Below are 22,651 nucleotides of genomic sequence, written 5' to 3' on the forward strand. Positions count from 1 at the left end.
ACCTAATGAGGAAGTGGTTGCCCTAAAAGTCCGTTTTAGGAGAGTGCATTTGGGTTGCTTATAGTAAATATTTTTAAGTAATATTTTTAAGTATATATAAATATTTTTATATATTTAAGTAAATATTTTTAAGTATATATCTGCACACAGTAAAGGTCATTTTGGGGAAATGCAGTTGTTTTTGACCAATAAAGGACTCAGACATTTTAAGTAAGAAAACCTAACTCCTTTTTTTCCCCTTCTCCATAGTAACTTCAGTAGATGCATGTAATTCAACGTCAGGTTACTATTCTTTTACGTGAGACATTACTAGGTGTGTTAGGGATCATATATGTTTATTTTTGTGCTATTCATTGGTAATAATGTTTTTCAGAAAGGAGAACCCTGTTTAAAAAATCACATTCTGTTTTTTATTGTTGCTGCTTTACCCAAATTAGCCTTCTAGGGGAAAAAAAGAGCATGTATGAGCTTATGCAAAAAGTAGTAGCTTAAGTTATAGGAACCTAACTGCATACTTTAGTACAAACAGGATATTAGCAGACTTTACATTTAGGGTTCTAAAACCAAACCTTACTGTATTTAAGTTGTTTTCTGATTATCTAATTTTTGTAATTGGTTGGAAATTCATATCAGAACAAAGGATTTATTTACATATACAGATTTAGGAATTTTGAAGTTATGGCTGGTTCTGTGTATCTAGTCTGGAGTTTTAGTCAAGGCACAGAACCAACACAGACAATTTGTACATACTAGTTCAGATGCAATATTAAGCTTACTTAGTCTGATTTAATCATGTTACTGAACTTACAGTATGCTAAATACACTGGAGAAGAGATTTTATTAAAAGAAGCCTCTCAGAGTTTTCCATTCCCACAAGAGACTAGGAAGGACATCTTCCCAACCCCTTCCAAATCAGTATATTAAATAACAAATAAGCAGACTAAGAACTTTTTATTAAAAAATGTTATACCCCCTTTTTTTTAATTGATCAAGATTCACCAGTTTCTAGCAGTTTATTATTTGTATTTTTTACTCTTTATTATTTAGTAGCTGATTCACATTTCTCTCAGGCTTCCTTCCAAACTCTCCAAAATCTTTTTAAATGAGAAAGAGAGAGAGAAGGGGTATTTCAGCAGATTCCTAACTATTTTTGCAAGCAAATCCTTCCCCCTCCTCCCCCAAAGTCTCTCCTTTAAGAAGTTAATCACTCTTACTTAGCATATGTTTTCTTCCTATCAGAAGGTTTGGGGAACTGGTGCAGGCCAGCATGACTTTGGAAATATGACATGCCTTGTTTATGTTACTAATCTGCTCTGGATGGAGAAGGAAAGCACGTACCAATACACTATCTTAACTGAAGCATGTTTAAGCTATTGCTGGAATTTTAAGTCCTGGGGGACTTGAGAGAGGAGGGGCTTCCTGTATGTTTTTTCATTCATCCTACTAAAGTTTATTTATATTGATATTAGATAAAAATGTTTAGTGTGTTATAGGTTATGCTAGATAATTTAAACAAATGTTTTTTATTACTATTTAAAAATAATGCTGTATTTCATAGCTCCATAAGGGAAAGGTTTGGAATAGCGAAGTTGATCATTTTTGTATTGATGGTAGAAATTCCTTGTGGTTCTTGTTGCTTATTTCAGACGGAAGTTTACCGGTCAGTTGTTCCTAATCAAAACAAATAATATTTGACAATATCATTTTGATCTCAAAAACAGGCAAAATATTATCTAAAATAATGTTGTGCTTTCATATACGACATTTCGTTGTCTTTAAAGTAACTGATATTTAAATGAGTTAGACTTTATTAATGTGATTACACATGTGGAATTGATAAAGAGGGAACATTTCATGTGCTCCTAGGAGTTTAAATATTTTTGAAACTTTTTTTGATGGAGTAGGTAGGATGTGCTGGTCGGTAAAACCATTGCATGTGTAAAGTTCTAGTCTTGGAGGGGTGTACTTGAAAAGATATTATGAGTGTGTCATCAAGGAATACTTAAATTGAAAGACACTTTTGACCTCCAAAACAAACAGGCAGACAAACCCACTTCTAAAGCCTTTAAAGTTCTTCCATGGGTTTGGTAGGAATTTCTAGTGCCTTTTTGGTGCTCTGCTTCTGGTGGCTTTAGCGTGTCAGCATGGACACCTAATTCTTAGTCCTCTGTGTGACAAAGCATGGCACAGCCTTCTTGTTTTTTTTTCCATAAGTACTGCAGGGAAAAGTTTTGTGACTTTTCCCCCTGGCTTTCCCCCAAACCATAATATTTATGTTTAATTAAAATTATAAGGATCCTATAAAAATTGAGATATAAATAACCTGTTAAATGGATAAAAGGATTTGTCCTATCCTTTCTCTTTCACAAATTCTGTAATCTTCCCTGACTTCAGAAAAGCTTATGTTGAGTGGATACCAGGATTAGAATTTACAAAGAGTTGTACTTGGTGTTATCCTTGCTGGTAGAACAGATGGCCTGCATGTAACTGTGAATGAGGAATAGATTGCCTTGCATTTTGTAGCTGATCAATAAATGATAAATACTTGATAAATACATTTTTTTCCCATCAAAGTGTCCCCCGCATAAGCTCTTTATGAATAAATGTACTGAATAATTTGAGATTTACCCAGCTTATTTTCAGTGTCGTTTAGTGAGCACTTAACTAGATGAAAGTGGTAGTATTTAAGGTAGTAAAGGAGCAATGGACCGTGATCTGTGGACTATTAAAAGTTAGCCAGGCTGCTGTATTTAAATTACTTGTCGTGTTTTGATAAACTTCAAACTGAGTCATCTTCAAGTATAAATGAATGGATTCTCTAGAATTGTTTCCTCTTCAGTTCTTTATGCCTTCATTGCTTTTTAGCAGTACTTTTTAAAAAAATTTTTTTTAATTTTTTTATAAACATATAATGTATTATTAGCCCCAGGGCTACAGGTCTGTGAATCATCAGGCTTACACACTTCACAGCACTCACCGTATCACATACCCTCCCCAATGTCCATAACCCCACCACCCTCTCCCTCCCCACTGCCAACCTCAGTTTGTTTTGTGACATTCAGAGTCTCTTAGGGGTTTGACTCCCTTCTGATCCCATCTTGTTTCATTTATTCTTTTCCTGCCCCCCATCCCCCCATGTTGCATCTCTACTTCCTCATATTAGGGAGATCATATGATAGTAGTCTTTCTCCGATTGACTTATTTCTTTAGCAGTACTTATGTTACGCACCCATTATACAATTAGTATAAACTAGTCTCTTGTTTGAAAATACCTACAATGGTAATAAAATTTCATATTTTACTGAAGCAGACCAATAGTTGATTAGATAGATGGAAAAATATGCACCTTTTTAAAAATGGCTTGCTGAGCCGACAATAGGTATTACCTCTTTTAGATGGTCAGTACGTGAAGAAACATATTTAGATGTTTTAAAGTTATTTTGACACTGTTTGATTATTAAATTTGAGATTATCTGGGGAAAGTCAAATTCACCATTTATATGAGGTTTTTGTATTCCTTTAGAATCAAACTGTTTTATAACCCACAAAGAACAGATTTTTAAAAGATGACTCAATAACATTCTCTTACAATTTTCTTAGGCTTTATGTACACCCAGACTCTCCTTTTACTGGTGAGCAGCTACTCAAGCAGATGGTGTCTTTTGAAAAGGTGAAACTCACCAACAATGAACTGGACCAGCATGGCCATGTAAGTGCCACGCCTTGGATTATGTGGATTCCTTGGGATGGAATGGAGAAGTTTCTCAGAACGTCTCTGTCTCGTCTTCTTCCCCTCCCTCTCCCCATCCCATCTTCCATCTCTCAGTCATTCTGTGAGAACATTTCTGTGCTGTTCAGGGAATCCTGACTACTCTTCTTAAGAGGCCACTTACAGGGATGCTGTATACCGTTCCAGTACAAGAGGGTCTGGGACGTTTGGAACTGTGATTTTCCCAAGACTGCAGCTACTTCACTACCTGCACCAGCTACACAAAGGGAATATGCATTCTGGCGGCTATGATAGTTCTTGGGTTATACATCTGATTTCTGTCAGTGGTATGTTAGATAACACGGCATAAAGGAAATGGGGCTGACACCTCCTCTGGGGATTTCCCAGAGTGTGTTTTGTAGAGCCTGTTCATGTGAGACACAATAGAACAAAAGGGTTTCATGTCCAGATAAATTTGGGGATGTGCTATTGACTCACTATCTACGCTTATTGTAGAGTTTTATGAATATTAAAGCATAGAGAAGTCTTAAAAACAAAACAATTTCATTTTGTGTCAAAAATGTTCATCAAAATAAGGGAAAAGAGAAATTGGAATTCTGAGCCCATTTCATTAATTAATAGCACAAATAGCCATTGACACAGGCCTTTACACGTTTATTGCTTTGTAAGGAACGATGATGTTATCCTGTGTTATAAAAGAAAGATTTACATAAAAATTGTTTGATTTTTATGCTAAGAAAACTGTGGACTTACACACTTTTTTTTTTTAAGATTTTATTTATTTATTTGACAGACAGATCACAAATAGGCAGAGTAGCAGGCGGGGAGAGAGAGAGAGAGAGAGAGAGAGATAGAGGAGGAAGCAGGCTCCCTGCTAAGCAGAGAGCCCGATGTGGGGCTCGATCCCAGGACCCTGGGATCATGACCTGAGCCAAAGGCAGAGGCTTTAACCCACTGAGCCACCCAGGCGCCCCTACACACTTCTCTTTGATAAGGAGAGGACTCTTTCTTTATTTTTTTGCCTTGATTTGCCAGAAAACACATTGGCATTTCACTGGTTGCTTCCCTTGGCTTAGATATTTTGCATATCATTATTCTCTCTCTACCCCTTTATTACGACTCTTGTTACTTAAAAGTTTTTGTTTTTATTGGATCTGTGCAATTTAGAAGTTTCAGAACTTTTCTCAGAAAGGATGGTTATAAGTAGATATAAATTAGTTCTAGCCAATGGTTTCAAATGCTTTGACTGAAATTGGAACCAAATCAATCCCTTTAAGCATTGCTACCACCAATTTGCCCACAAGAGACCTCGTTTTTTGTGACCAAATCAGAGTAACCAGGTTAACTCATGACTCTGCTGGTGGCACTGTTGCAATGTTGCAAATAGGTTAATAGGTTTTTGTTATTTTATATATTGGAAACGATAATTGACTTTTATGTTCAAGAATGTTGGGATAATTGTCTTTTTCTGCTTTTTTAAAGAGACGTTTTCATTGATGGATTTTTTTTCAGGTTAAAAATGAAGTATCAGGGAGATGTTTTCTGCAGGCCGGATCACTCTTAATGTCATTCATATTAACATTTCTTGACTCCACTGAAATCTTTGCAGGGAGAAATGAAATTTTTCACAGTTGTGATATTTTCCATATGTGAAGCTTTTGTTTATTTATTTTTAATTTTATTATTTTTTAAAACATTGGGAAAGTCCTGGAATAGTTTTGTGGGTTTTTTTTTTGTTTGTTTGTTTGTTTTAAGATTTTATTTATTTCTTTGCGAGAGAGAGAGCAAAGAGCATAAGCAGAGGAGCAGCAGAGGGAGAGGGAGAAGCAGGCTCCCCACTGGCAGGGAGCCAGATATGAGGCTCGAACCCAGGACCCTGAGATCATGACCTGAGCCGAAGGCAGATGCTTAATGGACTGAACCACCCAGGTGCCCTTGTGTGAAGCTTTTAGAAGCACTATTTGGGTCTTTCCAGAAAGATTTGAGAATTCATTTTGAGATCAGCTGTCCAGAATTAATATGTTTTCCTTTTAGTATCAACTTCCTGGGTGGAAATACCACCAAGTTGTATTTTAGGACCCCTGAGTTCTCATCTGATTATGCCAAGATTAGACCTTGACGGATTATTTAGTCTTAGATGGTTGTTAATATCCATATTAGCTTTGAAATTTTATTATTTAATATAACCTTTTGTCACCATAAATAATGTGTTCTGAAAACTACAAGAAAAGATTTTTAGATCCTGTGTCATTCAGCCAAGTTCTTTAAATTAGTTCTGAAGAACCCCTTCTTATAGATGCACTTTTCATTTTATAACAGGAAAATTTTTTACTTCAGGGAATTTATATCTTCAGTGAAGCAAAGTTGACGTTTCTGTTAGTGTTCCTTAGCCCCATGAGGTCTTGAGCAGAGAGTCAAGGAGCCTTGGGGGCTGAGATTCGGCCTGAGGTTTGAGTCTCTCTCTGGCACTCTTTCCCAAAGGAAATTGACCTTGGGAGGGTGTAAATATGGGAGAGGGGATATTATTTAAAGCTTAGGGCTTTTTCCATTGAGACTCTGTGTGTGTGTGAAAATTCTTTCTAATTTATTAATACAACATATAATGAATACCCAGATTTTTTCTTGTATCAGTGTTAGAAGTTTACTTTTATCACTTTGAGTTTATTCCAGTTTTATGAGTAAGCATAAATATCTTGAACTCCCTGAAATAAACACATTATATAATGAGATGACTTTTTTTTTTTTTTTAAGTCTATTTCAACTCATTTGAAGTTCTCATTTGTTTTAGTTATTCCTAGTCAGGTTTGGGACCATAAAAGGATGGCGTGTGCAAAATTCAATGCCAGTTAATGCTTTGTAACTTTAAGTTGACTTATATCTCAGCACAGGGAGAGACTGATTCTATATTAATCATCCCACAGTGACTAGTATTTAACTTTGTTAAAGTCAGCTAGCAAAAACGCTCATCTACCACACCCATGTTAGCCAAGAAAACATGGGAGCCATTAGTTTTAACAACACTGCATGCCATTGACCCTGCTCCTGCCACAGTGTGTATCACTTGCCTCCCCTGAGAGCCAGGCCCTTGGGGGTGAAGGGCCTACAGTGTGAGCGCTAATATCCCAGGAAGATGGAACCCAGTTTTGCAGATGTAGGTAGCTGTCTGTGTGGCAGGAGGGAAGATACGGGAAAAACTTCTATATCTGAAAGTGAATTTTACAGCTCAGATTTCATAATGGCAAATCATTGTATTTTATTTAAAAGATACAGGAAAAATACTGCCTTGTTAACAAAAGTAGGATCATGATTTCTAAGTGTTGGGCAACTTTCACTAGTTATCACTGTCATTCATGTTTGGTTTATAACTGGGAACCAGGAATCAATGAAGCTGTCAGAAATAAGAATAAGGGGCGCGTGGGTGGCTCAGTGGGTTAAGCCTCTGCCTTTGGCTCAGGTCATGATCTCAGGGTCCTGGGATCGAGCCCCACATCGGGCTCTCTGCTTGGCAGAGAGCCTGCTTCCTCCTCTCTCTCTCTCTCTGCCTGCCTCTCTGCCTACTTGTGATCTCTCTCTCTGTCAAATAAATAAATAAAATATTAAAAAAAATAAGAATAACAATAATGTTCATGTTTGCTGAGCACTTCCTATTTGCTATGTAATTTATAAGGGCTACATCATCTAATCCTACAACTCTGTGAGGTATGTTTTTGCATTGGAGAAAACAAGGTTGAAGAGGTGAGATCAGCTGGCTCAAGATGAAGGAGCTAGAGAGTAACAGATTTAGCACTCTAACGGAGGTCTGTCTAATACCACACAGCCTTTCTTAATTCTTCATATCCCCCATCAATCATAAATAGCATCTGTCCTCCTAGAATGTACAAGTTCTTATTTTAGAAAATTTAGACCATACAGCTTTTGGTCTAACCAGACTAACAAAAAATATTTTAAAGACTTGATTAAAAAAAAAATCAACATCTTTCAGATGACTTTTCCCATCATTTTTTTAAAAAAAGGTGTTTTTGTTTTTTAATTTGACAGGGACAGAAAGAGAGCAAGGGCATGTGCCCCTGCATGCACAAGCAGGGGGAAGGGCAGAGGGCGAGGGAGAAGTGGACTCTCCGGCTGAGCAGGGAACCTGAAGATGTGGTGCTCATCCTAGGCACCCTTCCCCTCATCATTTTAGAAAGGACCCTTGAAACAACCTGTATTGTGTACAGTTGTTTTGATAAAATGTGATTTCACCACTGTGACTCCACAGCAACGATGGAAAGCGTTTGCCTTGTGAATGGAAAGGGTATATCCTAATCTTAAAACTTGAATTTGAAGCTGAGATCTTATGCTTCTTTCTTTGCCTCATTGCACTTTGGCCTTTGACCTTAAAATTCAGTACTTCCCATCTCTTCATCATAGATAATTTTGAACTCAATGCACAAGTACCAGCCACGGGTGCACATCATTAAGAAGAAAGACCACACAGCCTCGCTGCTCAATCTAAAGTCTGAAGAATTCAGAACATTCATCTTTCCAGAGACCGTTTTCACAGCAGTTACTGCCTACCAGAATCAGCTGGTGAGTTCAGCATTCACCATTCATTTCCTACGTAAGGGAAAAAATTAGGAGCTTCTTTCATTTTCTTGGAGAGAAGGGCTCTCCCGGTACTCAAAATCGAAGTTCACTTTGGTGAGTGCTATTGGATATTAGCCCCAGAACCTCTAAGCGCACTGAGTGACCATGACTCAAGGGTACTAAGGTCTGTATTATAGCATCTTTTCTAAAATCTTTATACTCTCGGTCAGTTGTACATTGCCCATTCTCCCACCCAGACCTGCTCCATCTGACTTCTCAAATTTTCTTCTTGGGAAAATCACCTGGTTCCTTTTTTTTGTTCTGGTAGAGGCCCATGATGTATATAACCATATACTCATTGCTTCACAAAATGTAGAGGTTCAGATTTTCTGCTAAATTAACACACGTATTCCAGGCAACTACCCGGACTACTGATACTTCAGAAATTTTGTGACGATTATTCAGCTGTAATTTAAGGTAATTCTAATGCAAGGATTTTAAGTGTCTCTTTAGATAACAAACTGTAGCATGTAAGCAGTGTATATTTAATTAACTTCAAGATATCTAACTTATAATATTGAGTTTTATAGTTTGTACTCTTTGATATATATCACATTTCAAGTTTATGCATTTCTTCATCCATAAGGTTTCGTCCAACTGAATAAATAACTGTCAAAGTTTTACTGAGGGCTGGGTGCTGGTAGAGAGATCCCCATATATTTTCTTCTTTCCCAGTCAGCATGAAGGCGGGGGTAACAGGAATATTCTGTAGTGCGGAAGCTGAAGCTGAAGCTAAGAGAGGATAGTAACTTTTCATGGCCAGGAAGGACCAGAAATAGAATTCCTTTGATATACTTCAGTAAAAGGAACTCATTCACTTTACTTGACAAACTTGGTTGGTTGTGGCCTCTCTAGGTCTTTGCAGCTTGCTTTTATTTGGTTAGTTTTCAGGTAGCCAGGGCTGTGGCTCTCCTCTTGTTTCGACATTGTTATATATTAGGTTCTGAGCCAGTAATTATAAGGTGATGCCTGATAGAGGGCTCAGAGGCCAGGGTGGGATAGGTCAGCCAGAGGAGATACGATGTTGTGTCTCTCAACAAAAGTAAGAAGGTGAAGCTGAGAGCCCAGGTAACCCTACACAAATGAGGAAATGGGAGCCCAGGGGAGGGAAATGAGCAAAAGGCAGGAGTGGATGTGTATCTGTAAAGCATAAGCACCTATAATTTCTGTCTGACTTGGAGTAGATTTTAGTTCACCACTGTGGCTGCCATTTTCCTTACCTGTTAAATGGAGCTAAGAACTGCCTAGAACATCTGGGGAATTCCTGTGAGGATCAAATGTGGTGCTGTGTGTAAACATGCCTTTGGAAACTGTCAGGAACCCTAAAAATAAGGCATATGGCAACTATCGGACTGTTTCTAGTATGTTCAAAGAGGCTCTGTCACTTTTTCTGATTTTAAACTGTTAGTGGCACATTTTTTTAATGAGGTAGATGAAGGTACAAATGTTATCATACTAATCATCTTAAAGTAGAAGCAAAGTATTAAAACTTTTCGGTTAACTCTAAAGCAACAACGCAAGAGTAGAAACTTCCAGAGAATGCCCAAGCTAGAAAGCTGGCTGTAGATTGAAGCCTACCAGGGTGTAAAACCCTAATACTGTTTCACTGGGAATCTGAAACTTTAACCCAGTTTTTATCTGAGGACACATGTAACACATATATAGATTCAGAGAACATTCCTGAAACATTCATTTTACACGAATTTGAATTTATAGCTTTTATACTATAAGACTTTTATAGCTTTTATACTATAAGATGGTAGATTTGTACTTCTACAAGAAGTCTGTTGATGTTTGAGACTAAAACAGAAACTTGTCATGTAAAAATTTCATTGCTTTTATCAGAATTCTCTGTAAAGAAAACCAAAGCAAGAATAGATAAATTGGTTTTTTTTAAGTGAAAATTACCAACTGAAGAAAATTGAAGAAAAGTTTCTAATAATAACACCTTAGATTTAGTTTAATAGGTGAAGGAGCAATCCTGAATAAATGTTGGCAGGACCTCTCAGCTCATGGTACCCTGGAATCAGAGGTTTTATCTACATAATTGTAATCATAGCTAATATTTGGGTACTTACTAGGTGCTAGGGACCATTTAAAGCGCATTGTCTTACTTAATCTTCACAAGGATATTATAAAATAGGAACAAATAGCCTTTGTATGTTGCATTTATAGCTGGGAAAATTGAGACGTGGGGTTAAATTTCCCATCCAAGGTCACCTTGCTGGACCTCGCCTGCCCTATTTCTCTGTACTTTTCTCCTTCCCTGAATCATTTGAAACTAAATAGCATACATCATGGTACTTTACCTGTCAGTACTTCTATAAGTATATACTGACAATAAGAATATTGTTTTTGTAAGCACTATGTCTTTTTCACAGCTAAGAAAATTAATAAGAATTATTCCTTAGTGTCTTCTAAAATTCAGTTCATACTAAAATTTCCAGGAGGACCAACAAATGTTTTTTATGACCTTTCATTTACCCCCTTTGAACTAGGATCCAACTAAGGCAGAGAGGCAGGCAGAGAGAGAGAGGAAGGGAAGCAGGCCTCCTGCTGAGCAGAGAGCCCGATGTGGGGCTCGATCCCAGGACCCTGGGATCATGACCTGAGCCGAAAGCAGGGGCTTTAATCCACTGAGCCACCCAGGCCCCTGTCACCTTCATATCTCTTAAACTTTGGACAGGACTGTTATTTTTATATCTATTGAAAGTAAAATCAGTTTCCAACAGAATTTGTGAAAAAGCTTCTCATGTACTGTGGCTGGTAGTTTTATTTATAAGAAATGAAAATGGGGCATATTTTGCTTTTTTTTTTTTTTTCGAGGAAATGATTGCATTTCTTTACATTATTAGATGAAACATAAATACATTACACTTTCAACAAACTATTTTATAATTTCAGATTTAAAGGTCATACCTTGTTTTTGAGTAGGCCGACCATTGCTGTGCAGTTGAAGTGTAGGTCAGGTTTCATTTTTAAATGCCTTTGGACAGATCTTTTCCTGATAATTGGAGAAATGGTCTCTGAGGGCCAATTCCACCTTGTGGCTGGATTCAGAGCCCAGTGATCCCACATGGCATGGAATAATCACCCCTGGGAAATGTCCCCTTCTCCTCTCGCAGCTGGCAGTGTCAAAAATTTGTTCTCTAGTTTGGCATACGGTTATTATCTATAGATAAAGGAGATGTTGGGAGTGAATTTTCTGGCAAAGAAATGCATTATGTCCTATATTATTGAGATAACAGATGAAAAAATAGCGGTGTGTTTTAGCCTGAATTAGTCTGTGATTTGCCTGTCCTCAGCACACACAGAACTGTGGGATTTCATAAGCACGCAAAGCTGCCCTGTAACACCTTTTCCTCACCAAATGAAAAATAATGCTGCTTTTAAATTTGGCTTTTGAGTTGCAAACTGTACCTGAGTGTTTCATATGGGTTTTTTTTTTTTTTTTAAACATATCATATTTGGTTAGTTGGCCTTTTAGGGATCCTTACACAGTATCACCATTGACATGGATCATGTTGTTCAGCAACGTCACACATAGTGACAGGGATTCTGTATTGGGGACCAGATGGAATGATGTCCAGCTCAGATCACTGTATGTAACTTGGGTGCCTTCTCATCAGTTCACAGATGTATAACCTTTTCAGTTATCCCAAATGGCATAAAGGGATATAAAACTCTATCTCCAGAAATAAATTTCTTTCTATGTTACTGCTGTTTTTATTGACATATCCATGGAATCAAATCTATGCCTGACCTCTTAAAAATGCATGATTACCTAGAATGTTGAAATCCTATTTAAAAATTATTTTACTTAAAAATTAGAAACAAAATGAAGTGCTATTTCTGTAAACTCAAGAAGAGTTTTGCTAGTCCATAACTGGTAAAAAGGTGAAATCCTATTTCTGATTGCTTGTCCTTGGAGCAAACTTCAACGAACATTTCTGGGGTGCTTACTGTTGACACTCCAGTAAACTCAGAGACTAGTAATAGCACAGTGAGCACGGTGAGTACAATAAGAAGTTTAACTCACAGTCTTTGTACTGCTGATCAGTACTCCATAAAACCTGTTTGAAATTGTAGTGTTACTTGAGGGGCCCCCCTATAATTTTATTAATTAGACATCCATTCAGCTTTTTTTCCTTTAACTTCCAAAAGCAATACTTTAACCTGGAATTAGATAAAATGGTCTATAGAGAAAGGCTTAAGTTCCATTTCTTTTTTTTAAGATTTTTTATTTATTTATTTGACAGAGATTACAAGAATGCAGAGAGAGAGAGAGAGAGAGCAGGCTCCCCATTGAGCAGAAAGCCCCATGTGGGGCTCAATCCCAGGACCCTGAGATTATGACCTGAGCAGAAGGCAGAGGCTTAACCCACTAAGCCACCCATGCACCCCTTAAACTCCATTTCTAATTAACATACTTAAGTCGCATCATTGCTGTAACTAATTGGTGAATCCAGGTGTATGAGAGTAGCTAATTCTGTTCTCGAAACTTTCCTATAGTTTGAACTTATAACAAAATGTGGGGAAAAAAAAAAGAAAAAAGTTACCAGTGATCTGCCTGGGCATTATGAAAGGGAGACTAGTAAGATATTGGAAATAGAACATTCTAATAGTGAAAGAAAATTCCAAGGAAATCTGAAAACTGTTGAATGTAATTGACTTCTTCAGGGTTATGGGAGTAATACTAGATATGGTGTTGTCCTCCTTGAACGACACACTCATGCTGAGAGTATTGATTCTCTATGACAGTCATCCCATTCCGAGCCAATAGCCTTTCCCTTTTGGAAATAATGGAGAAAAGCAAATACAATTTTCAAAATCCTTCACAGGGACCAAGCAGATCAAAAGCCTTTTAATCATCACAACAGATAGGTCGTACTTACTATTCTTTTAGTTTGGAAAGACTCAAAGCGAGATACGGTCCGCATCTTAGAGGAACGGCTGTCCAAGGACTTTTTCCATCAGATATCTGCCACTGTCTCCATGAAATTTTATCTATTCCCTTTTAAATTTTATTAATTAGCTTATAGGGATTGAGCTTGAAAGAAGGCTTGACTTCATTGTTCTTCCTCACAGTTGCAGTTGGAAATTTTCATCTGGGTTTGGTTGACCCTTAAGTCACTAACCCCGCGGCGGATGTGAATCGGCCCGTGGCGGCCCGTGGCGGCCCGGGAATCGGCTTCAGTTCTGCTTAGCTATGTATCCCTCCGCTTGTGCCTGGCCCGTTGAAGCACCATTAGGGCAGGGCACGCATGCTCTTTATCTCGGCCCGTCCAACACTTAGCATAGTGCACGATAAGTCGTCCGTTCGCATTAAATATTTGTCAATGAATTACTTTGAAAGCATTTTCATGAACTAGAAAGCATTTGAGAAATAGAAGGCATTTTTTAACTTGTAATTATTCAGTAGAAAGAGACGCAGTGCCTGAGAATTTAAAAATCTTGTTGGTGTTTTATAATCTTAGAGCATACGAATTGCTTGTGCTTTCTGAAGATGCTTCCAGTTTATTTGAAACAAATAAAATTTTCTCCTGCATCCTGAAAGTGGACCTGCAAAACTAAATCATAGTCTGAAGGATGACTGAAACAGACTCCAGCCCTGAGAAAATCCATGGCTTTGACGTGGTGGCAGCCACTCTGCATGGCCACACCTTACAGTTAGAACCTCAGAGGTTCCTATGTCTTTCTTTATATGCAAATTTAAAATACCTGTTGTTATTCACGAAGAAGTTTTCCTCCTTCCTTCCTTGTTTACCATGTCCATTAACTAAGCTGAAAAGGAAATCAGTAATTTTTTTTTTTTTTTTTTTTTTGGCTGCACTAGAGTGAACAGGTGAACAATGAGCACTTGTGAAATACTGGCAAGCCCTCTTAAAAATTAATACTATCAAATAATCTTATAACTGGTCAATGTTCATGACAGAAAAAGGAGGGTCTCTGGATAGGAGAGTGTGGGAAGTTCTATTTTAAGTGAGGTAAATAGCTTCTTTGCAGCATGTGCATTGGTTAGCTCATGTTCAGAAAATTCGAAAAGGGAAATAATGCCTTTCTTTTGTAATGAAAAAGGCAGTTCTTTAGGTGTTAATGATTTAAAATGCATAGCTCATACACTCTGATCAGAGAAGAAGTTGCGTTTTGGTGAGAGAGTATTTCAAGCTATCTATTTTGATTGTGTTTAGTGTTTGTGAGGAGGACATGCTTCAACGTATAACCTTTTCTCCAGGTTAAGATTATTTTGTGTATCTCTCTCTAAAGGTTAGCGTGGGTTCTTGTTCTGATGCCGGTGAGCTGGGACTGTCTTTAAGAGTGTTTGAAGTTCTAGTTCAGATAGGGACAAGCTGTGTCTTGGTCCTCATGGGTTCTTTTTGGCTCTAATCAGGAATTTTATAAGTCAAGTGTCTTTTAATCAGTGCTTTTTTTTTTTTTTTTTTTTTTTTTTGCTTCACAACCTAATGTCTGTTTCTTTGGAGGCACTGTGCATATGATTTAGTGGATCTTTTTACATTAATATTAATGCTGTGGGAATTATGACTAGCTCCTCTTAGATACTTAATACTTCAGACTATGATTCTTATTAGGGAATATTTTCTTTTATACAAGCACAGACTCTATAAATAGCATTGTATGGGAGGAAAACAAAAGACTGGTTGATTCTAATTTAGTCAGATGGAAAGGAGAGCAGGGATAAATTTATATTCTGAAAGGTTTATATCATGTATTTGTCATGTATTTCAATAGAGTATTGAACATGAAACTGTTATTGGCCATTTGATCTTTTTCTCCATTATGTTATCTATATGTGCCCATAGGATTCACAAATGATGCTGCCAAGTCAGCAGGAGGCAACATTTTTGTTTGTTTCCCATTACCCACCAATGCTGGCCTTCTTGGGCTCTCCCATTCCCCAGGCAAGCCCTAGCCTTTCACAGTTCTCTTAAATTCTTCACTGGGCCATTCTGGAAAGGCCCCCTCCCTAACTCTCTCTATCCATTGACCTTCAGGCTATTTTCTAGGAGACCAGGCAGTCCTCAAATCCCTCATCTCTGAGGCCCTCCCTGACCAGTTGTCCCACCTGGCTGTGAGTCATCCCTCCCGTGAATTTCTCTATCACTTTCCACCCTTCTCAAGATCCTAAGAAACATTAAGTATTCTTGGGGTGGCCTGGGAAATGAACAAACTCTTTATTTCTGATTTCACTTCCTTGACCTCGGAAATGATATTGTTCTGTTACCCATTCATTCCTTTGCAGATAACCAAGCTGAAAATAGATAGCAACCCTTTTGCCAAAGGCTTCCGGGACTCCTCCAGGCTCACTGACATTGAGAGGTAATGAGAATTTTCTATCTACTTTTCTGTCCAGATAAGATAAGGAGAAGAGTGGGTTTGTAAGAACACAGTCCTTTCAACGCCAAAGTGCCATAACCTTACTGTAGATAGTCTCCGATCCCACACCCCACCTTCCCTTCCACCTAGAAGCCCTGTAGACATGTGGCTGCTTAAACTGGGACAGCTGCCGCACCTGCATCTGTGTTTGTGAGGAGGTGGTTTCTTTGGTCAGGACATTGACTCAACTGTAAAAAATAGGATTTCTTCCTTATCAAAGACTCAGTCCTTTTGATGATGCTAAGCTTCCTCTCTTAGGTGGTAATCTGCAGAGACATGGAATCCTGATAGCCTTTGTTTTCTGAAGTGGACATATTTGCTAGCATGAAGAATATGAGTTGTTTGGAACTTTGAAGCAAGGAGATGTCATTTAATTCAAGGCCCATATTTTAAACGTGGCATAGACTGCTTATATTTAATAGGAGAGACATCAGGTCTCAGAACCTTTAAGAAGACAAACGAGAATCATGTGCCTGTAACTTACTCAACTTTTAACTTAGTTAAAATGGTTTATGCAGTGTGAGATCCTCTATGTGGTGAGTAATGTCTATGTTGAGATCCGCAGCTTGCCCATAGGAATGCCAAAAAATAATGCATTTTTTTTAGGGAGAAGATTTTTCAACCTAACTGATTATTTGTATCCCTTACCTGTACTATGGAACTTTCTGTACTTCTTTTTTGTGTGAGAATATTTAAGTTCTACTCTCTTGGCAACTTCAATTATACAATACAGTGTTATCAACTCTAGTCACTATGTTATACATTAGATCTTTAGACCTTATTCATCTTCTCTACATCTTTTGTGTGGCCCGGAGTCTACATTTGACAGGTGGCATACCCTAGCCACCAGGCCTCTGGTGTATTTTACCTCCAAATCTTTGTGTGATTTCCTCCCCACCAGCTGCTACACATGTCTTTCACACTCTTTGTTACCTGACACATGGTCACGTCTCCTGATTTTGCCACTTCTCTCCAACTTGTCCTAGAAATGCAAATGAAGGGGTCATTGCACATTTTAGCAATAGCTGTCTGATCCTTCCCTCTGCCCTCCCAAGTAGCAGGTATCACGGGGTGGTTTTGATTTGGAGGAAAAGATATAGAGGCTCAGTAGGGAGGCAGAGAAGCCAGCAGGAGAGGCTGAGAGTGGAGCAGGTGCTGTGGGATTTAAGTAGAAGGGAGAAATTAAGTCATTGGAGAACTTGACAAATGGTTGAGGGTGCTGAGATCAGGGAAGGAAACTTGAGTTTGTGGTTGAAAGTCGATTGCAGACTGCACTGAGACACCAAATGGATAGCTCCCCAGTGAGGTGGGACATAGGCAAGCAGATAGGCCTTGAGACCCAAGTCACAGAGAATGTGGCATTAGCAGTGTGGGTGACAAATAAGTCCATTGATAAAGGCTGCTGTCATTTAGGCATGATCTTTTTCATCTCTTATTTCTGGAGAACCAGAAGCAATGAACCTCTCCATTTCAGTCAGGTAGCAGGTGAGAATGAAGACAGTGGCTCAGTGCGACAGTAGTGGTGTGTTTTTACCTTCTGTCTCAGATCAGGGGGTGAGCATGATCTACTGGGAGACAAACTCATGGGTTAGGGTCCCAGCTCTGCCTTCTACTGGCTGAGTGATCCTGGAGAAGTCTCCTAGCCTTTGTCCCCTCACCTAGAAGATGGGAAAAATAACCCCGCTCATTCAAAAGTTTATTATGAGAATCAAGTAAGGTGGCATTTATGAAACACTTTATAAATCTAAAAATGTGAAATAATTATAAATTTTTGCCCCATTTAAGTGTAAGTCTAATAGTCTTAATAAACTACTCCTGGAGTAAAAATAGCCCCTTATTTGCACGTGTGCTCATGAGATACGAGTCCCCAGACTGCCCTTTAGAACAGCAGATTTGATAATGCATGCAGGCACATTTTCCACTGATCGAATAAACATCCTGCTGTGAGGAGCACTCACATGTCTGTGAAGCTGAGTAGCTTTCAATGGTCTGAGGGCGAAGAGGGCATCTTCTGTGACCAGCTGAAAGTTTGCAGGATGACCTAACTAGTGTGAAATTGGCCAAGGTTTTGGATTTCATTTCCAGGTATTTAAGTCTGAATTTTCCCTAAACAGCCTTTGGGGATGGGTCAAATCAGATCAATTGATCTTTAGAGACCTAAAGAAATTAAATTAGTCTGGAGTCAGTTACTGCACTAAACCATCTAGTAATTGAATTGCTCCTTGTAACTGATTGAAAACAGCCCTATCTGTAACAATATAGGGGACTTTTCCTATAAGAGATCTGAGACAAAAACACATCTTTTTATGACATGATGACAGAAATTGCACTTTTCTAACCTAATTGAATATGATGTTATAAATATGTGACCTTAATGATTTCAAGTTTCCTGTTCCAGATTTACAACTTATGTGTGGGACACCCAAAGAAAAATGTTGTTGGGACTGGATCTGTTTGCCTTATACCTCCAAACTCATTGTATTATTTCCTTTACAATTGCACAAGCATTTGGGATTCTGTATAAGGCATTACAGTTTCCCTGCTCTCATTTTACTAGGTCCTGTGCAGATACTTGAATGTCTCGAATGCTCCATGTGTAGCCTTATTCTCCAGTGACAGCATCTCCTTCATTCATTAGATGCTTTGCACATATACCTATAATGGACAGCTTAGAAGCAAACCAAAAGCCCAAAGGGATTTCTTAATATAACCGAATTTATAGTTATTTTGTTTAGGAAAAGAATTATCTGCTGGTATGTCAGAGAATAATAAACAGACTGTCACTTAGTGTTTTCTTTTTTTGGGGGGGTGCTTTGTACAGTAAGGGAAAGCATGGTGTTACTTTTGAGGAAAAATAACTAGGAGCATTTTTCAGTGATTTCTTCAAAATTTTCTTTTGATAGTTTTTTTTTTTTTTTTCCTCCAGAGAGAGTTCATGCTCATTGTAGAAAAATGCTAACAAATAAGAAGAAGAGCTTAAATAGGTAACAAATCCCATTCACTCAGAGATATCCACCGGCAAAGATATTCTTCTAGGTACTTTCCTATGACATGTATGAATATTTACTTCCTTTAACGTTTACATACATACTATTTTTATTTTTTAAGATTTTATTTATTTATTAGAGAGAGAGATCACAAGTAGGCAGAGAGGCAGGCAGAGAGATGGGGGTGGGGGGAAGTAGGCCCCCTCCTGAGCAGAGAGCCCAATGTGGGGCTCGATCCCAGGACCCTCGGATCACGACCAGAGGCGAAGGCAGAGGCTTGAACTGACTGAGCTACCCAGGCGCCCTGCATACATACTATTTTTAATCATTTCTGCTTAATATCAGTAGATATGTCTGTAGTATACTTTTTAATGGCTGCCTAATTTTCTACTGTATATGATCATTTATTTGACCAATCCTCTATCTGAGTTATTTAGGTTTCCCACTTTTCATTATTACAGACAGAGCTAGGAGGAAAATATATACCTTTCCTATATTCTTTATTATTACCATAGGATAAATACTAACAAATAAAAATGCTGGGTCTAGGTATATACTTTTTTTTATTTTTATTTTTATTTTATTTTTATTTTTTATTTTTTATTTTTTTGTGCCAAATGGTGGTTTTATTAAAGCATGAGGACAGGACCCATGGGCAGAAAGGGATATACTTTTTTTTTTTAAAGATTTATTTATTTACTTGACAGACATCACAAGTAGGCAGAGAGGCAGGCAGAGAGAGAGAGGAGGAAGCAGGAGGCTCCCTGTTGAGCAGAGAGCCTGATGCAGGGCTCAATCCCAGGACCCTGAGATCATGACCTGAGCTGAAGGCAGAGGCTTTAACCCACTGAGCCACCCAGGCACCCCAGGGATATACTTTTAAAAATCATAATCTTTTTATTTGTTAAAACTTTGAGAAAGACCTAAATATTCACTAATAGAAAAACGGTTTAATAAATGTGTACGGCCATGCAGTGGAATTTAAAAAAATCATGGTAACATGCAACATAAAGTTTACCCTTTTAATCATTTTTTAAAAAAGATTTTATTTATTTATTTGACAGAGATCACAAGTAAGCAGAGAGGCAGGCGGGCGGAGGGGGGGAAGCAGGCTCCCTGCTGAGCAGAGAGCCCAATGGGGGCTACACCCCAGGACCCTGAGATCATGACCTGAGCTGAAGGCAGAGGCTTAACCCACTGAGCCACCCAGACACCCCCATTTTAATCATTTTTAAGTAAACAATTCAGTATATTCAAATGTTGTGCAGCCATCCCCATATTATATTTTACATTTACATTTACAGTGTTTCCATCATCCTAAATAGAAAATCTGTACTCATTATTTTAAGTAATAACTCTCCATTCCTCCTCCCCCAGTCCCTGGTAGTATCTGTTCTATTTTCTTTCTTTATGATTTTGCCTAGTTTAGATACTTTATATAATGGGAAAGATAATACACACTTTTAAGGCTTTTCATACAAAATGCCAGGTTTCCTTCAAGAATGATTGTCCATGGCATTGTCAAGAGTGCCCATTTCTTGTACCCTTGTCAAACATAATTTTTCATCTTTGCCAATTTGATAGGAAATTTGTACTTCCTTTTGTAAATTGGCCTGTTTATGTCATTAGCTTTTTTTTTTCTTTTTGATTGTTTATCTTTTATTGATCTTTGTAAACTACTTACATGAGTATTTTTATTGCTTATATATTGGAACCATTTTATCAGTTTGAAATTGGCTTTCTATGTTTTTGATAAATAGAATATTTTATCACAAAAATATTATTAAAAAATATACAGGGACATGTCTGTTTTTTATAAGTGGTTCCAATACCATGTATTAACTAACATATTCCTTTCGTACTTATTTATAATTCCCTCTATCATATACTAAATTTTTGCCTGTAGTAGTTTTTGTAGTCTCTTTATTGATCTTCCAATATTGTTTTTATTTTTGTAAATTGATAAAATGCATAAATATTTGATGATACTTAGATACCTGATATGGCAAACTCCAAACCTTTTTACTTGTTCTTTTCTTTTTTTTTTTTTTTAAAGATTTTATTTATTTATTTGTCAGAGATAGAGAGCGCGAGAGCAAGAGCGAGCACAGGCAGACAGAGTGGCAGGCAGAGTCAGAGGGAGAAGCAGGCTCCCCACTGAGCAAGGAGCCGGATGTGGGACTCCATCCCAGGACGCTGGGATCATGACCTGAGCTGAAGGCAGCTGCTTAACCAACTGAGCCACCCAGGTGTCCCTTACTTGTTATTTTCAAATTTTCTTTATATTCTTTGATATTTACACTTCCAGTCTTTGGATCCATTTTGTCAGGTCTTCCCAAAAAAGTCTTTGGAATTTTGACTGGTCTTATGTTCAATTTATACAGTGATTTGGGAGAGAAAATTGTTATCTTTACAGTTTTGGAACTTCCTTCTAGGAATATGTCATATATTTGTCCTTTTACTGAAATGTCTTCTTAAGTTCTTTAGAAGTTTTGATATTTTCTTTCTTTCTTTTTTTTTTTAAGATTTTTATTTATTTGACAGACAAATCACAAGTAGGCAGAGAGGTGGGGAGGGTGGAGACCGGGGCGGTAGTGGGGTGGGGGTGAAGCACTGCTGAGCAGAGAGCCAGAGGCAGGGGCTCCATGGTGGGGCTTGATGGTGGGGCTGGATCCCCAGGACCCTGAGATCATGACCTGAGCCAAAGGCAGAGGCTTAACCCACTGAGCCACCCAGGTGCCCCAGAAGTTTTGATATTTTCAAGTTTGTAAGTCCTGCCTGTATTTTCTTAGGATTATAGGTAGGTCTACTAGAGCTACACTGTCCAATTTAATCAATAGCTACTGCCCACAGATGGCTAGTGAGGGCTTGAAATGTGGCTTTTCTACATTGAGATGTGCTGTAAGTACAAAAACCAAACCCCATTATTTTGACGGCTCCTTGAACAAAGAAGGAAAATATCTCAAGTTTTAAAATATTGTTAGGTGTTAAAATAATATTTTGGACATATGTTGGGTTAAATAAAATATATTAAAATTAATTAATTTCACCTATTTAAAAAAATGTGATATCTAGACTATTTAAAATTGCATATATGGCTCACACTACCTTTGTATTGAATAGTACTGTAGTAAAGTTTTTTGGGAGGAAAGAGCTTGCTTTTTTTTTTTTTTTTTTTTTTTTTTTTCCAGAGCTTGCTTTTGGAAGTAGAATTTTTAATCAGAAATCTACCTAGTTTAGTCTGTAAAAAGCTATTGATTCCTATGTCTTTGGCGTACTGCCATTTTACTGAACTTCAAAAAAATAGTTTTAATAATTTTTCCTTTTAGTCTCTTGAATTTTCCAGTTAGATTGCTATATAATTTGTAAAAAATGATAATTTTATGTATTTCTTTCTAATAGCTATGCTTTTAAAAATGTCTTTTCCTTGTATTGAACTGACTTAAATTTTCCAGGACCCTACTGAAAAGTAATGATGATTGTTGGCATTTTTCTCTTGTTCTTGACTTGTTTAACAATGCCTCTAATGTTTGGTCATTATATATGATTTTCATTGGCTATGGGTTTCAGGAGGATATTCTTTATCATATTGAGGCAATACCCTTCTATGCCTAAAGAATTTTTTGTTATTCTGAATATTAGTTGAAATTACATTTAATGCTCTTTTAACATTTTAGACAGTTTTATTTTTCTACTTTAAAATAATAATAGTATCAATTATACTCATAGTGTCTATGTTGAATTTTCCATTTATTCCTAGAATAAATCCTGTCTTGATTTTATCTGGCTTTCTTATAATACATGGTGGATTTAATTTACTTGTATTGTACTTAAGTTTGTTTCTTTTTTTTTTTTAAATCATTCTTTGAAACAGATTTGACTTTTTTCTTCTTTCCTTTCTGTCAGTTTTTGG

General features: G+C 37.5%; 1 protein-coding gene across 1 annotated transcript in view; it reads left to right on the forward strand.

The window, feature by feature from the left end:
- The window catches only part of TBX20 (T-box transcription factor 20), a 57,808-nt gene that overhangs the window by 5,790 nt on the left and 29,367 nt on the right, over positions 1 to 22,651 (forward strand). Inside the window, exons 4-6 of the mRNA XM_032871768.1 lie at positions 3,601 to 3,709; positions 8,141 to 8,299; positions 15,618 to 15,694. Coding sequence (XP_032727659.1) covers positions 3,601 to 3,709; positions 8,141 to 8,299; positions 15,618 to 15,694 — 345 coding nt within the window. The remainder of the gene's footprint in view (positions 1 to 3,600; positions 3,710 to 8,140; positions 8,300 to 15,617; positions 15,695 to 22,651) is intronic.

The sequence above is a fragment of the Lontra canadensis genome, unplaced genomic scaffold (genome assembly GCF_010015895.1).
Source record: "Lontra canadensis isolate GAN:19392208 unplaced genomic scaffold, GSC_riverotter_1.0 scaffold2, whole genome shotgun sequence".
Taxonomy (NCBI): domain Eukaryota; kingdom Metazoa; phylum Chordata; class Mammalia; order Carnivora; family Mustelidae; genus Lontra; species Lontra canadensis.